At 34.2% G+C, this 15559-nt stretch overlaps 1 protein-coding gene across 2 annotated transcripts in view; it reads left to right on the plus strand.

Annotated features, from left to right (window-relative positions):
• The window catches only part of LOC140449818 (dynein axonemal heavy chain 1-like), a 1063244-nt gene that overhangs the window by 332294 nt on the left and 715391 nt on the right, over nucleotides 1–15559 (plus strand). For both annotated transcript variants that reach the window (XR_011951893.1, XM_072543176.1), the window contains exon 24: nucleotides 572–810. Coding sequence is in view for 1 of the 2 variants with exons in the window: in XM_072543176.1 (XP_072399277.1) it covers nucleotides 572–810 (239 nt within the window). In the remaining variant the exon portion in view is untranslated. The remainder of the gene's footprint in view (nucleotides 1–571; nucleotides 811–15559) is intronic.

Below are 15559 nucleotides of genomic sequence, written 5' to 3' on the forward strand. Positions count from 1 at the left end.
CTAAATTGGATTTTCCAGAATTAAAAAATCTAATAATGATTGAACAAATTTTCTCATCGATAACTTTATCTCGATCCATTGTACAATCCACAAACGGCAAAAATCTTTACAATACTATAAAATACATTTGACATTAACTGACAATATTGTTGTTTTCGTGTCATTTTCCATAGCTACCTCTGGATTTACCGTAATTATAAAAAAATCAACGTATGTTGACATAATTAAGTGAATGCATAACCAGGGTTTAGTGATTTTTTTTTATTGTTAAAAATAAATAAAAAACCATAAGGGTAATGTTTTTAATAGATGTTAATCAAAATGCCATATTAATTAATATGAGAACTTATAAAAACATGAAGACTATAATTTGTTTATGGTAATTGACCTAAACTGCAAATTGCATAATTGGGCCAACTGATAAGGGAAGGGGATCGTACTCGGTAGCTTCTGTAGCTAAAAGATATCTGAGATTTTGTATTTATTTTATTTATATATAATAAATAATATTATATAATGTAATATTACAAAATTCTTAAATTTTTTTAACATATATTTCAAATTTGTTTAGGTTGCCCAACAAATAGCTACAATTCAAAAAGCTCAGCAAGCCCGTTTGGACTCATTCTTCTTCGAGGGAACAGAAATACCGCTAAAGGAATCTTGCGCGGTTTTCATTACAATGAATCCTGGATATGCTGGACGCACAGAACTTCCAGATAATCTCAAAGCTTTATTTAGACCGGTTTCCATGATGGTTCCTGATTATGCGTTGATTGCTGAAATTTCCTTGTTTTCGTTTGGATTTAGGTAAGTTTATTTCTGTATTTTAATTTTAGCTGTTTTAGCTTAAAAAATTGTAAAAATATAAAAAACTAAAGAAAATAAAAAATATTAACAAAGGGTAACAGTTCAAAAAATATAATGATGAATCTATAATAGACAATAATTCCATGAAACTATATATTTGACCCTCTACTCTGACTGAATTAGTCAATCAATCATAATAATTAGTACAGATAACATTAATCCTGAGTAAACAATTGTGTCGAACATTTTTTATTTGCTAACTAAACACAATACCCAGAATAATAGCCTGTAAAGATAGGGACGGTTCTATAATTAGTAACAAAGAACAGATACTAAACAGATGGGCCGACCATTTTAAAGAACTGCTTAGCGGCAACCACGAAGATGGCGAGATTGAGGATCCCATGTTTCAAATGAATGAAGATGATCGGCAACCACCCCCACCGAAGAAGAAATTAGAGAAGCCATCGCAACACTGAAAAATAATGAAGCTCCCGGTTCGGATAATCTCCCTGCCGAACTTTTCAAAAATGGCGGCGACCCCCTCATGAAACACATGCATAAACTGATAACTGCAATCTGGCAACAGAAAGAAACACCCACAGACTGGAAGTTAGGTGTACTGTGTCCTATACACAAAAAGGGAGTCATGATGGTGTGTGATAATTATAGAGGCATCACTCTACTCAATATGGCATATAAAGTGTTGTCCAACGTATTGTACAAAAGACTAATAGTGGGAGGATATCAGTGCGGTTTCCGTCCTAATAAATCAACAACGGACCAGATATTTACAGTGAGGCAGATCCTTGAAAAAACCCTAGAGTTCGGCGTCGACACCCACCACATATTTGTTGACTTTAAAGCCGCATACGACTCCGTTAATAGAAATAAACTTCTACTTGCTATGGTAGAATTTCGCATTCCATTTGATCTTGTCCGGTTAACTGAACTTACACTCACAGGTGCAGAGAGCATGGTAAAAATCCAAAACGATCTCTCAAGACCCTTCCATTGCAAAAATGGACTAAGACAGGGTAATGGACTATCGTGTCTCTTATTTAACCTGGCATTAGAAAAAATAATTCGAGAGTCGCAGATTACTACGAATGTCGGACAAATCAGTACAAATTGTCGGAGGCGCAGATGATATAGACATCATAGGTAGGTCCACAGAATCTCTGACTGAAGCATTTCGGTCATTAAGAGCATCTGCACATAGAATGGGACTAAATATAAATGTTCAAAAGACCAAATATATGTGTTGCACTAGGTCAAGCTACCCGACACCCACACGAATAATAATTGATGACCTAGAACTGGAAGGTGTTCCACCTTCATATACTTAGGGTCGCTGCTAACCAAAGATAACAACGTCAGTGAAAAAGTAAAAAGAAGAATAGTGCTCGCCAATAAGTGTTACTATGGCTTAAGAAGACAGATGGTCTCAAAAATGCCTAGAAAAATTAAACTGACTGTATACAAAACACTAATAACAACCAGTGCGAACATATGGTTCAGAAACTTGGATAATAACACAGAATGACCAAGAATTGCTCAAACGTTTTGAGCGAAAAATACTAAGACGAATATATGGAGGCATAAAAGAACAAGGTTTGTGGCGCAGGTGTTACAATTTTGAGTTGTATAGAAGATTTGGAGAATCTGACGTTGTAAAATTCGTTAAGGTAGCACGCCTCAGATGGATAGGTCATGTAATCAGACGAGAGGAAGATGCCATAGTCAGAAAAGTTTTTGACCGAAGAGGGCCGATCGGACAACGAAGAAGAGGAAGACCGATACTTAGGTACCAAGACAACCTAGAAAATGATTTGAAGTCTATCGGAATTAGAGCATGGAGAAGAGTTGCCAGAGACAGGGGCGAATGGAGGATTGTTCTGAAGAAGGCTTTGGCTCATAAAGAGCTGTACCGCCACTGATGATGATGATGATGATAACTAAACACAATATCTAGCATTTTAGCCTAATCTTCTTCTTCTTCTTGTGCCACTCCTATCGGAGATTGGAAATCATCAAGGCTATCCTGATCTTGTTTACAGCTGACCTAAAGAGTTCATTAGTGGTACAGCCAAACCACTCTCTCAAATTACGCAACCATGACATTTTTCTACGGCCTGGATTCCGTTTTCCTTCTATTTTTCCTTGCATTATATTTTGAAGTAATGCGTATTTATGTCCTCTCATCAGGTGGCCCAAATATTGGAGTTTTCTTCGTTTGATCGTTGACAAAATTTCTGGATCTTTTCCTATCCTTCGCATTACTTCAAAATTTGTAACTCTTTCAACAAAACTTATCTTTAGCATTCGACGGTAGCACCACATCTCGAAACTTTCAATATTTTTTATATTGTTCTGCTTGAGAGTCCAGGCCTCTACACCGTATAGTAGCGTGTTAAATACATAGTCCCTTAGCACTCTTAATCGGAGAGGGATGCTTATATCTCTGTTGCAGAAGAATTTCCTCATCTTTATGAAAGTGGCCCTGGCAATTTCGATACGTCTAATCAATATATTTCGTTAGCCTAATCAATATATTACAATTAGTAATAGTGTTAGGCCCTCAGCTGTAAGGATCTTCTCCCGGTGAATAAATAAAAAATAGTTTTAGACTGCAACAGCGCGTTGTGTGAAGTAAATTTGTGATAAATTCTGTGCCCTGTGCCTAAAGAGAGTTAAGTGTTAAAATACTCATCAACATAATCATCACTCAGCCCTTTGTGTCCACTGCTGGACATAGGCCTCCCTTATTTTTGTCCATTGTGCTCTTGAGCACTTTTTATCCAATTTCTTTTCATTTTCTTGAGATCGTCAGATCAACGAGTAGGAGGTCTTCTTCTACTTCTTTTGTCTAACTTCGGTCTCCACTCAAGCAATCTCTTCGTCCACCTTTCTTCACTAATTCGAGCGACGTTTCCGGCCCAGTTCAATCTCAGTGTGGCAATTCGGGAAGTTACATCGATAACTCCTGTTCTTCATCTTCAATTCTAACTCGTTCACTAAGCGATATATTCAGCATTGACCTTTCTATTTTCCTCTGAGCTATTTGCAGCGTTTTAGAAGTTGTAGCTGTCAATGTCAAAGTTTCGGCACCATAGGTCATCACAGGCAACACACATTGGTCAAATGTTTTACGTTTTAAAGAAATTGGTTCTTCTTCTTCTGGTTCCTATCCGTTTCGGATGTTGGAACTCATATTGGCAATCATGACCTTGCTCGCTGCGGCTCGAAACACCTTCGTTGAGGTTTTCTTAAACCATGTTCTTAAATTCCGCAGCCATGATATTCTCCTTCTACCGGGTCCTCGCTTACCTTTGACTTTACCTTGCAATATAGACTGCAGCAGGGAGTAACGGTGCTGATTTCTCATAACGTGTCCCAGATATTGCAATTTTATGCGTTTGATTGTAAACACAATCTCTGGTTCCTTCTTAATTTTTTCTAGAACTTCCTTGTTCGTGATCCTTGCTGTCCATGATATTCTCAGCATTCTTCTATAAAGCCACATCTCAAATGCTTCAAGTTTTTTAATAGTGGTGTCTGTAAGCGTCCATGCCTCCGCCCCGTACAACAACACAGAGAAAACATAGCATCTCAAATGTCTCATTTTTGTATCTAGGGATATGTTGTGACTTTTGAAGATGGCGCTCATTTTGTTAAAGACCGTTCTTGCCTTTCCTATGCGGCACTTTATTTCCTGTACATTGCTCCACTGTTCGTTTATAATAGTTCCCAGGTAGCAATACTGTTTTACTCGCTCTATCTGTGTCCCATTAATGTAAAGATGAGCCCTATTTATATTCTCCTTGCTGATAATCATTTGTTTCGTTTTGTGGGTATTAATGTTTAGTCCGTACTGTTGACTGTACTCGTTTATTCTGTCCATTAGCCTCTGAAGTCCCTCTAAACTATCTGCTATCACCATGGTGTCGTCGGCATATCTAACATTGTTTATTTACTCTTTCACCATTTAGAAGGATGCCTTCGTCTATTCCGTAAAGAGCCTCGTTAAAAATTTTCTCTGAGTACATATTAAATATCAACGGCGATAGGATACATCCCTGTCTAATTCCGCGTAGTATTTTTATGTGATCTGTTTCTTCTCCGTTAATTTTCATTTATGCGGTCTGATTCCAGTATAGTTCTGAAACTATTCTGAGGTCTTTGTCATCCAGGTCTGCTTCTTTTAAAATGTTTATCGTCTTTTGATGTTGAACTCTGTCAAATGCCTTTTTATAGTCGATCAAGCATGCGTATAAGTCGCAGTTAACGTCCCTGCATCTTTGAATCAGTACCTGTACTTCGAAAAGTGCTTCTCTGGTACACACTGCGTTTATGAAGCCGAACTGTCTGTCCGATATTTGTTCCTCGCACTTCTTATAAATTCTTCCATGGATGACTCTAAGAAACAGTTTCAACATGTGGCTCATTAGGCTGATTGTTCGATATTCTTCGCACTTTTTAGTCCCCTGTTTTTTAGTATCGCTATGAATTCTGATTCTAGCCATTTATCAGGGATGATTCCTGTATTGTATATTTTATTGAAGACAGCCGTGATCCAATTTATTCCTTCTTCCTCCAAGAGTTTTAAAAATTCAGCTTCCATATTATCAGGCCCTACAGCTTTCCTGCTTTTCATCCGTTTTATTGCTTCTTCTACCTCGGATTTAAGTATGTCCGGGCTCGTCATCCTCTCTGAAAATGGATGCCTATAATCCGTTCTTTAATCTTGAAAAAGTGTTTCCAAATATATTCTCCATTTGTCTTTCATCTCTTGGGTGTCAATGATTAATTTTCCATTGGTGTCTATGAGTTTCATTTGTGTTCGCTTTTTAAAAGTACCCGTTATTTCTTTTACCTTTTTGTGTACATTAAAATTGTCATGCTTGGCTTGTAGTCTTTCTATTTCTTTACATTTCTCTACAGCTTCATTTTCTTTAGCTTCTCTTATTTTTCTTCTGATGTAAGCCTGCATTTTTTTGTATTCATCTTTATTTCCTTTAATTAACCTTCTGCGTTCCATTAAGTGAAGGATTTCTGGAGTCATCCAAGATTTCTTCTTTGTTTCTTGGTTTGGTTTTAGCAGATCTTGTTTAGTTTTCTTAATTATTTCTTCGAATTGATTGATTTCTCGTTGGATGTTATTTTCTTCTTTTAGTTGTTTAACTTGGTTGTTAATATATTCCCCCACTTGCTTTTTAAGTTTCGGATGTTGCAGGGCTGTCATGTCGTAGTTAGGTCTAGACTTTTTCTTTATTGTCTTCAGTCTCACATCCATGACTCCCACTAAAGGTATGTGGTCAGATTCAATGTCCGCTCCTGGATATGTTTTGACAGATTTAAAACTGTTTCTGAATCTTCTATTTACCAATATATAATCTATCTGGTTTCTAATTACGTTATGGGGTTTATCTGCTGGTGCCTTCCATGTATACAATCTCCTTGGTGGTAGTTTATAAAATGTGCTTAGAACCACTAGCTTGTTATCTTCTGCGAATATTTCTAGTCTGTCACCTCTTTCGTTTCTTTGTCCTAACCCAAAAGGTCCGATTAGAGACGTTTTCCGTTCGGCCCCAAGTTTTGCATTGAAATCCCCCATTATGAGGCTGACTTCGTGTTTAGGTATTCGTTCTAATATATCCTCTATGCTTTGGTAGAGAGTCTCTACTTCCTCGTCGTCTTTATCTGGAGTCGGAGCGTATATTTGTATTATGTTTACATTTACTGGATTGGCTCTTATTTGCAGTAGTATTACTCTGTTGGACACTGGGACAAAATTTAAAATACATCTACTAAAAAAGAAATTGGTATATCGCTTTTAAATATGTCTTTGAGTTTTCCATGGGCTGCCCATGCTAGGTTTATTCTTCTTCGTAGTTCGCATGTTTGATTGTATCTTGTAATCTTTATTGTGTCCAAGGTATATGTATTTTTCCACCAGCTCTACTTCGTTTTCTCTAATATTGATATTTCCGCTAGGTACTAGGTTTCTCATGAATTTTGTTTTGGATATGTTTATTTTAAGACCAACAATGGCACACACTAACTAAAGTTCATGTAGCATTGTACATATCTCCTTGAGGTTATCCGAGAACAAAACTATATAGTGTGTGAATTTTAAATTTGTTTATCTTCTACCTTCAATGTTGAGGCATTTTTCTTTCCAGTTAAGTTTTTCACAAGCATATTCTAATACTGTGGTAAACAGTTTAGGCGATAAGGTATCACTTTGTCGGACTCCTCTGCCGATTGGGAAATGATCCGTGTTTTATGTAGCTTCACCAACATAGTTGCGTTGTTATATGTATTGTAAATTAACCTTGTATATCGGTAGTCAGTGCGGCATGCTTGTAGTGCTTCCAGGATTTTGTCAAATTCTACCGTGTCAAAGGCTTTATGGAAATATAATATAATTACCTAAATATTTATTTTTCTCAATAATATAATAAATAATATGAACAAACCATATAAGTATTATAAAAAAATAATAAACTTTTTTCTTACGTGTACTTTGCACAATAACATAAACACAATTTGCACAAATACCTACGTTAACACGCTTAACGCATAACACAAACTATTACCAAAAAACCATAAAAAGCATAAAAAATAGTATTTAATAATAATAATGGGGACTTTTAACACCAAAGTAGGTTTTATTAATAATCATACAAGAACATTTAGCAAGCCATTTAAGTAAGTTGTAATAATAACAAAAAATAAAGAAAAACTGATATGAAAAACGAATCAATATTGTTGTGGTATTCAAAATTGAAGAGTAAAAATATTAAATGTACGATGAAATCAATATTTCAGAGATTATAGAAAGTAAAAATACTCCGAGCTGCCTAGAATTAACCAAAGGTAATCTTAGTCATAAATAATCTTTTGTATAAATATAACAAGTGGATAGTGCGGGTACAATGAATAGAAGTTAACGATGGTTTTTTCCCATAAGCCATAAAGTGTTCCGTAATCCGGGTTTGCGCCATGAACAGGACAATAAAAATAGTTAATAAGTAAATGGTTTTTCGGAATCTGTAAATACCCAGTAGAAATTAAGTATCCTTGTAGAAATAATATGAATTAGGAAAGTTTGTAGGTATTTCTGATTTTATGTGGGGAGTGGTATGAAAATTTCTGATTGGCCGAGAATTGGAAAAGTGGAAGAAATGGGTGTGTATAAGGAAAGGTTGGATGGATGGATAGAAGAGAGGAGAGAGTTAGTTTAGTTAGTTCCAGTTTCTTAAAGTGAATGGTTGGTTTTAGAATTGGTCTCTAAGGGTAGTAAGTGATAAAGAATAAGTTGTGAGTTGCTGAAGTAAGTGTGTCCGACGATAGTTGATCTGGTACAAATTTGTAAGTAAACTTTTCCTACTTGTATTCTACGTATCGCTGTTTATTTTGGAACGAGAGATTAAGTTTGGCGAGAGGAAAAGAGGCTGGTATTATTGGAAATGTACGTGCATTCGAAGGAGAGCATTGAAGACACTAAATTGCAATATCTTGTTTAATATTGCCAATTACATAGAAGGCTGCTGAGAACTGATAGTTAATTTTGTATAGAATGGGGAATTGGACAACTCAAGGCAGAGGAAGCGTTTCAACGGGAGAAACATTCATAATATATTCAATTTGAGAATTTTGGGTCAAATATTATTATATCAGTTTAGTAACGTGTGAATAAGTTGTCGATAGTCGAAGGAGATCAAATTTGTTCTGAGAGGGGACACGGAGCTGTGGAGAGAATTGGATAATTCATAAAAATTTTTCTTGGTACAATCGATATACCTATCAAAATTGCATTAGGAAGAACACTGAATATTATTTTATTTGTTTATGTAGAATAATAAGCTGGATTTTAGATTGTAATTGTATTATATTATCCATGCATTATTAAAGGTTCACGTACGTAGAACGAATTTTGTTTGATAAACATTGTATGCTAATAATTTTTGAAGGTATTTTAATCAGTTTATTTTATTACATTATTTTCATATCATATTATGTTGTTTTATTCCGTTATTCTTTGGACCCATGGACGTATAAATAAAGATTTGGACCTAACCCATCAGCTATAAAGTATAGATATTGAAGCACGAGTAAAACCTGAGATAACAAAATTGAAAGGTGTGATATAAATCATAAATCAAAAATTTTAATAATGTTTTATACAGGGTGAGTCATGAGGAACTTTACATACTTCTACCATATGTGGAGTCCCTCAGGGAGCATATCATGTGGCCACTAAAAAATGTCAACTCCTCTTCTTTATTAATTAAAAGGGTGATTTGTGTAATTGACCATTTATTTCATTTTACTGTAGTGTTTATACGGCTCATTTGATTTTTTAAATTTTTGCATGATACAGTACACTACTATCAAGCATTCGACTGGTATTAGCTAAAGTAAAAAATTCCAGGACTGGCTTTAGAAAAATTAATTTAGGGATTCGTATTAAATATTACACCCTGTATATATTTTTTTAAAATGCAATAAGTGATTTTCAAACTACATAAATAGCCAATGAAAACGACATATGCGACAATGTTGTCGCACTTTTATTACATTTTTAGTGAACGATCAAATCTTACCAAAAATAGAACAACCATAATGAAGTATCAAATTATAAGGTAATTAATTTAAACAAATGTTATAAATTTCATTACATTACATTCATACATTTTAATTGAAATGATAAACTGAGTCACTGCATAACAAAAAACAGTAACTACTAACAATAACGAAGAACAATTTAAAAAAAAAACTAAAAATATGTACATAGTTATGATAAACCCATAAATTAGAACTGGAAAAGATACAATAATGGTAACAAAATAAAAATAATTCAAAATAGATTTTCGAAATGGAACTCTGCAGCCTGTACACATTTTTGTTGCCGAATTGTTAATTGACGTATTGAATTACGGATACTCTGGAGATCGTTTCTAATAGTATTACAACAATGTATAATTATATCAATTAATTGTTGTCGGTTATTAATATTCACTGCGTAAACTAGTTGCTTCAATTGTCCCCAAATATGGTAATCAACGGGATTGAAATCAGGGGATCTTAAAGGCCACGAAATAGGACCTGCACGTCCTATTCACTTGTTGCCATAAACATTATTGAGATGTTGTCTCACTGCCAGTAAAAAGTGTGAGGGTGCCCCATCATGCTGAAAATACATCCCTCGGATAGCAACGTTCGCGTTGGCAAGCAAATTCGGCAAAATATTTTGTAAAAAGTTCAAATAGACCTGCCCTGTTAAAGGACCATCAAAAAAGTGAGGACCTACTAATTGGTTATTTATGACACCAATCCACACGTTAACCGAAAACCTTAACTGAGAACGACGTTCTCGAATAGCATGGGGATTTTCTTCTGCCCACACATGTAATTTTCTACGTATTAGATTATGTTGTAGGAACTCATTTTAATTAAAATGTTTGAAATTTATAACATTTGTTTAAATTAATACCTTATAATTTGATACTTCATTATGGTTGGTCTATTTTTGGTAAGATTTGATCGTTCACTAAAAATTTAATAAAAGTGCGACAACATTGTCGCATATGTCGTTTTCATTGGCTATTTATGTAGTTTGAAAATCACTTATTGCATTTTAAAAAAAAATTATACAGGGTGTAATAATTTTTCCAAAGCCAGTCCTGGAATTTTTTAGTTTAGCTAATACCAGTCGAATTCTTGATAGTAGTGTACTGTATCATGCAAAAATTAAAAAAATCAAATGAGCCGTATAAACACTACAGTAAAATGAAATAAATGGTCAATTACACAAATCACCCTGTTAATTAATAAAGAAGAGGAGTTGACATTTTTTAGTGGCCACATTATATGCTCCCTGAGGGACTCTACATATGGTAGAAGTATGTAAAGTTCCTCATGACTCACCCTGTATATATATTTTTTAAAGTTTTAAAATTCAAATTCTTGATATCACATTAATATATTTTTTGAAATTTTATAGATTAGTATTTACATTTTTTCCCTCTTCCTGTCAGTTTCTTTCTTTATTTTATTGTTTTGGACAGCTGTCATTTTTGTCGTGCTTTTCACATTTACTTTCTTTCTTTTGTCAACTAGTTGCACTATTTCTTCATTTTCTTCATCAGGAATCTGATCAAGGTTGGTATCTTCTGCTTGATTTGAGGTTAGTTAAATCTTTATAGAATTGAAATCCACAAAGAATCTAAGTTCCTGTAGTTGGCTGTATACCATATATAACAAAAATTTTTATTAAAAATCCTTTATAAAAGGTATATAATTTAAAAACCCAATCGGGCTATACCACAAAACGTTTTCGGAATCAATATTCCATCATCAGTGCACTAAGTATACATGTATTGAGCCACTAAATATGTGGGTAAAAACCCGTTAAAAATTGTTTGTTTAAATTTAGTTTACATTATATGGTAGTAAATATTATGATGTTAAAGTTACCAGTGGATTTGGTAACATGGGAACGTATGACTCCACTTGAAGTTGCTGGGCCTGAGACGATGTGTCTACGAGAACTTGATGAAAGCAACTCTTTCAGGGTTGCTTTCAAATACTAGTGAAATGTATGAAAGCAGGTTAAGGAGCTCATTTTTTCTTCTTAGGTATAGGCCTTTGTCCAGAATAACGTTAAGTAGGGTCAATTTTGCTACTGGTTTATTTGCCTCTTCTTTTAAAACTAATGCATTAAAACTGTTGATTAAGGCATAAGGAATTTTTATAGTAAATTATTTTAGGTTTTTTTTTTATAAAGCGCTGCTAAAGGTCGGTTTTTAGCAGCTTAGCAAAGTCAAACAAGCTATCTTGATTTATCTTTGTCAACACAAATGGGCGTTTCTTACCAGTGCTTTGTATAAGTTGAGCCCGGTCATGAGGATGATGAATTTTTCTAGCAAAAGCTATTTAATTTTTTTTCACTAAGGGTGTGTGATATATTACATTACAGTTCATGCGCGTGTGGCCTGCTACCAAAAATTTATGGTTAAACTCTTTCAAGTTAGGAACTTTACAGGGCTACCCTACAAATAGCAGCTGCATGATTATTCTTGTTTTGAACACCGTATGTATCTGAGTATATGGTCAATTTTTTCCCAACAAGTTTTATAGCTTCAGAAATAAATTTATATGTACATGAGCCAACTTCATTAGCACCTCTGTCAGCTATAACTTCATGCCAAAGGTACCAGCAAGTTATGCCATCACTGCAGTCGTAGACTGTTAGATTAAAACTCCAAAGTTGGCGATTGTAGAAGGCTACAAAACTATGCACGAGTGGAATGAAAAGGCATTGCTGTATGTCAAATCTCACAGTTTTTGTTAAATCGTTAAGTTTTAAATTTTCTTTGTCTCTGTCTTTTTAAAAAAATAGTTTATTTTTCAACTTTTACGGATGCCAGAAAAGCTTTTGTTTAACTTAGACCGACACTTTTTATTTTTTTCTAAGTCACCAACTGCTCCTATCTACTATCTCGAACACACTGCTGTTTTTTTCCTTTTCCAAAATTTCTCCTCTGATGCAACCACCTTCTCTTAATGAACATTCCTTCCTTTTTATTGGTCAACAAAAATAGCCTTTGAAACATTCCTTCCTTTTTATTGGTCAACAAAAATAGCCTTTGAAAGTATTTGAATTTCCCGTCGTAATCATCTGTTCCTAGGAAATTCTACCCTCCGATTTCTAAATATTTGTCTTGCCTCGATCTTAATCTCTGCTAACAATCTCCATAAAACCCCCATGCATTGTCTACCCACTTTCACTCACAATTCGTTGTTAGAATAATAGAAATTTAAATTGTTTATAAACGAAAAACTTAATACTGGGCAATTCCAATCTGTACATAATTTTTTCGATAAAACCGACAAATAGGTACTTTACATAATTAAATGCAACAAACAAATATTTGAAAAAATACTACTTTACCGTTTAACAAATTGACAAATTTTATGTACACAAATTATTATACAGTAAGATATTTAGATTTCTCTTTTTCTTCTCTGCCTTTATTTTATCAACAATAATATATCATCATTTTATATTTGACATAAAATGTGAGACATTTTTCCTGTCGAACATCAAGTTTATTTTATTTTAAATCCTTTCAAAGTTACTGTAGTTTTAGATAAGATGATAAATTCGACATTTTTCCGCTCCAAATTTAATAAAAATAGAAAAACGTTGTTTTATCGGTTTTAAACGCCGAGAAAATCTATTTAAACTTGTTTTCTTTTCCGGTGCGAGTATCGATTAATTACAGTGTTTACTATCAGCCTTAAACCGATAGAATTACTCGTTAAATCTTAGACTTTATGTTAAGTTAGTCGGTATTTTGCTCTATTTATTTTATAATACTTCGCCTCTATTACAGTTAGTTGCCGGTTGAAGTCTTTTTATTCTGTGTACTTTTAGGGCCGGTTCTACAATCCAAGTAGAAATTGGAGAATAATTATTCTGAGTATAACTTATACTTGAGTTTATTCCAAGTATAACCTTTCGAGCGTTCTACATTGTGAAATCGACAGCGGAATAATTATTCTGGGTAAAACCACAGAACACTAAGGTAAAACGAAATAGTAGATCGGATGTCCTGAAAATTAGTTCAAATTGTTATTGACAGTGACATTGGGACAATTACCAAACATAAAAATTTGCAAAAAGAATGCCCACTCTGCTTGAAAAAATAAGTACGCGCATCTCGTTCGCGCAGACGGAATCAGCCATGTTTTAAACGGAACCAGTGCTGTTCAGAGACATTTTATCTGGTGTGCATAGAAAAATTAACCCGGTTTCATTTATTTACGGCAACTATAGACATAATATGCATTATTTTATTCGTACTTTTAGCTGAAGAACAGATTAAATTATTTCAAGTGTTCTAAATTATTAATCTCTAAAAATTTAAATTACAGATCTGTCGTAACTTGTCACAAATTTCTCAATTCAGTCTATTCTTCTTCTTCAGGTGCCATCTCCGCTAGGGAGGTTGGCAATCATCATAGCTATTTTAATTTTTGAAGCAGTAGCTCTAAATAGTTGTTTTGAGCTGCATCCAAACCATTCTCTCAGGTTCTTAAGCCATGAAATTCGTCTTCTTCCTATGCTTCTTCTGCCATCTATCTTTCCTTGCATTATGAGTCGCAGGATGCCATACTTCTCGCCCCGCATCACATGTTCGAGATACTGTAGCTTTCTTTCTTTAATTTAAGTTCAACTTCTTTCTCTTTACCTATTTTTCTCAGTACTTCTCAGGAAACCCTCATAATTCTTCTAAAGGTCATTTCAAAGGCATATTTCGAGTCTATGTTTCCGTTTAAAACATGGCGTTCGCGTGCTGACAAACTTCAAAGGCGGCATCTGAGTCTGAGCGAGTAAAGATCGTTTTTGTGAGGTTTTGAAAAACCAACAAAGTTTCCCTTAATTCCATGAGTTTTGGTGAGACACGTTTTGTCCAGCCTTCAGTTTGTGTCTCCCAAGGATAGGATCTAGATTATTTAAATTTTGTGGGACAATGTTTCTTGTTCAAATCTAAGGCAAGAAAACCCATAAACCTTTCTTTCTAAGCAGCAGGAGGATTTTTTTTAAACAGCGTCCTAATTTTAAATAGTTTAAAAATCTTCTTGTTTAGTATTTGCCCAGAAGGGCAAAGATTCTTAAAAAAAGAATCCTTATCCACGACCTTGCTCTTCAACGAAAACACGAGTACCCGTTCGCAAACGTTTCAAATTTTTGGCTTAACCTACCTCTAAGCCCAGTAATTGTTTAGTCTCCGCTATTAGCCCTCCATAAGCAAATTATATTATTAAAATGTATATTGTTTACGGTTTATTGTGTTTGTATATTTATTTTGGTTTTGAAGTTTCTTGGTTTCTTACAAAAAAAACATTTTTTACTTTTTTTTTGTTTCTGAGCAAGTAAGAATGATCCAAAAAAACCACGACCACATCTCTTCCGATTCTGAGCAACGCGTCCTCGTTTATTTTGTATGACTCAAATATCACCAACGTCTGTTGTGCTACTATCTAAGACAGGACATTTTGTAGCATCTGCCTTTGTAATAAAAGATGAAATAAAACAAATATAAACCAGCGAGTAGTAATACTATTTTGACAGAACTCTTTGCAATATATACAGCCAGATGTCCTGTTACAAAAAAACCTTAAATTAACTTTCTAATAATTACAGAATAAATTTTTCTATATATTACGCTGGGTCTCTGAGACCGGATCATTATGTATTATAGACACATACTTATTCGTATAAATTGATAAACAAAGCTATCAAATACAAAACTAGGTTGAAAATTACCATTTTTATGTACATCCTGTATGTATTTTGTGATATGATAAATCCAAGCTTTAAAACAAAATACTGCATTATGAGTTGGAAAATATTGCATCGTAGCCGCATATAACAGACAGTTGTACTACATTTCTGTTAATTTTAAATCAAATATTGTACTCAAAGCTAAAACTATCTAAACTGTTGTTTGCGACGTACAGACATACGGAAAAATATCAGTTCGGCGCCTTTCTGTCTAGTGCCATTGCCAACGATTACTCAACCAGAAACAAGGTTGTTTGCGTTCTATTACAAGCACAAACATCATTACTAGTACAAAATTTAATTTTTCTATTTGTATTTTTCATTGCATCGATCCAGCCTTTACTCGTTTTATTCAAACATTAAAAAACCCCAAAAATTGAAATTAAA

Source organism: Diabrotica undecimpunctata, chromosome 9, assembly GCF_040954645.1.
Source record: "Diabrotica undecimpunctata isolate CICGRU chromosome 9, icDiaUnde3, whole genome shotgun sequence".
In the NCBI taxonomy this organism is placed as follows: domain Eukaryota; kingdom Metazoa; phylum Arthropoda; class Insecta; order Coleoptera; family Chrysomelidae; genus Diabrotica; species Diabrotica undecimpunctata.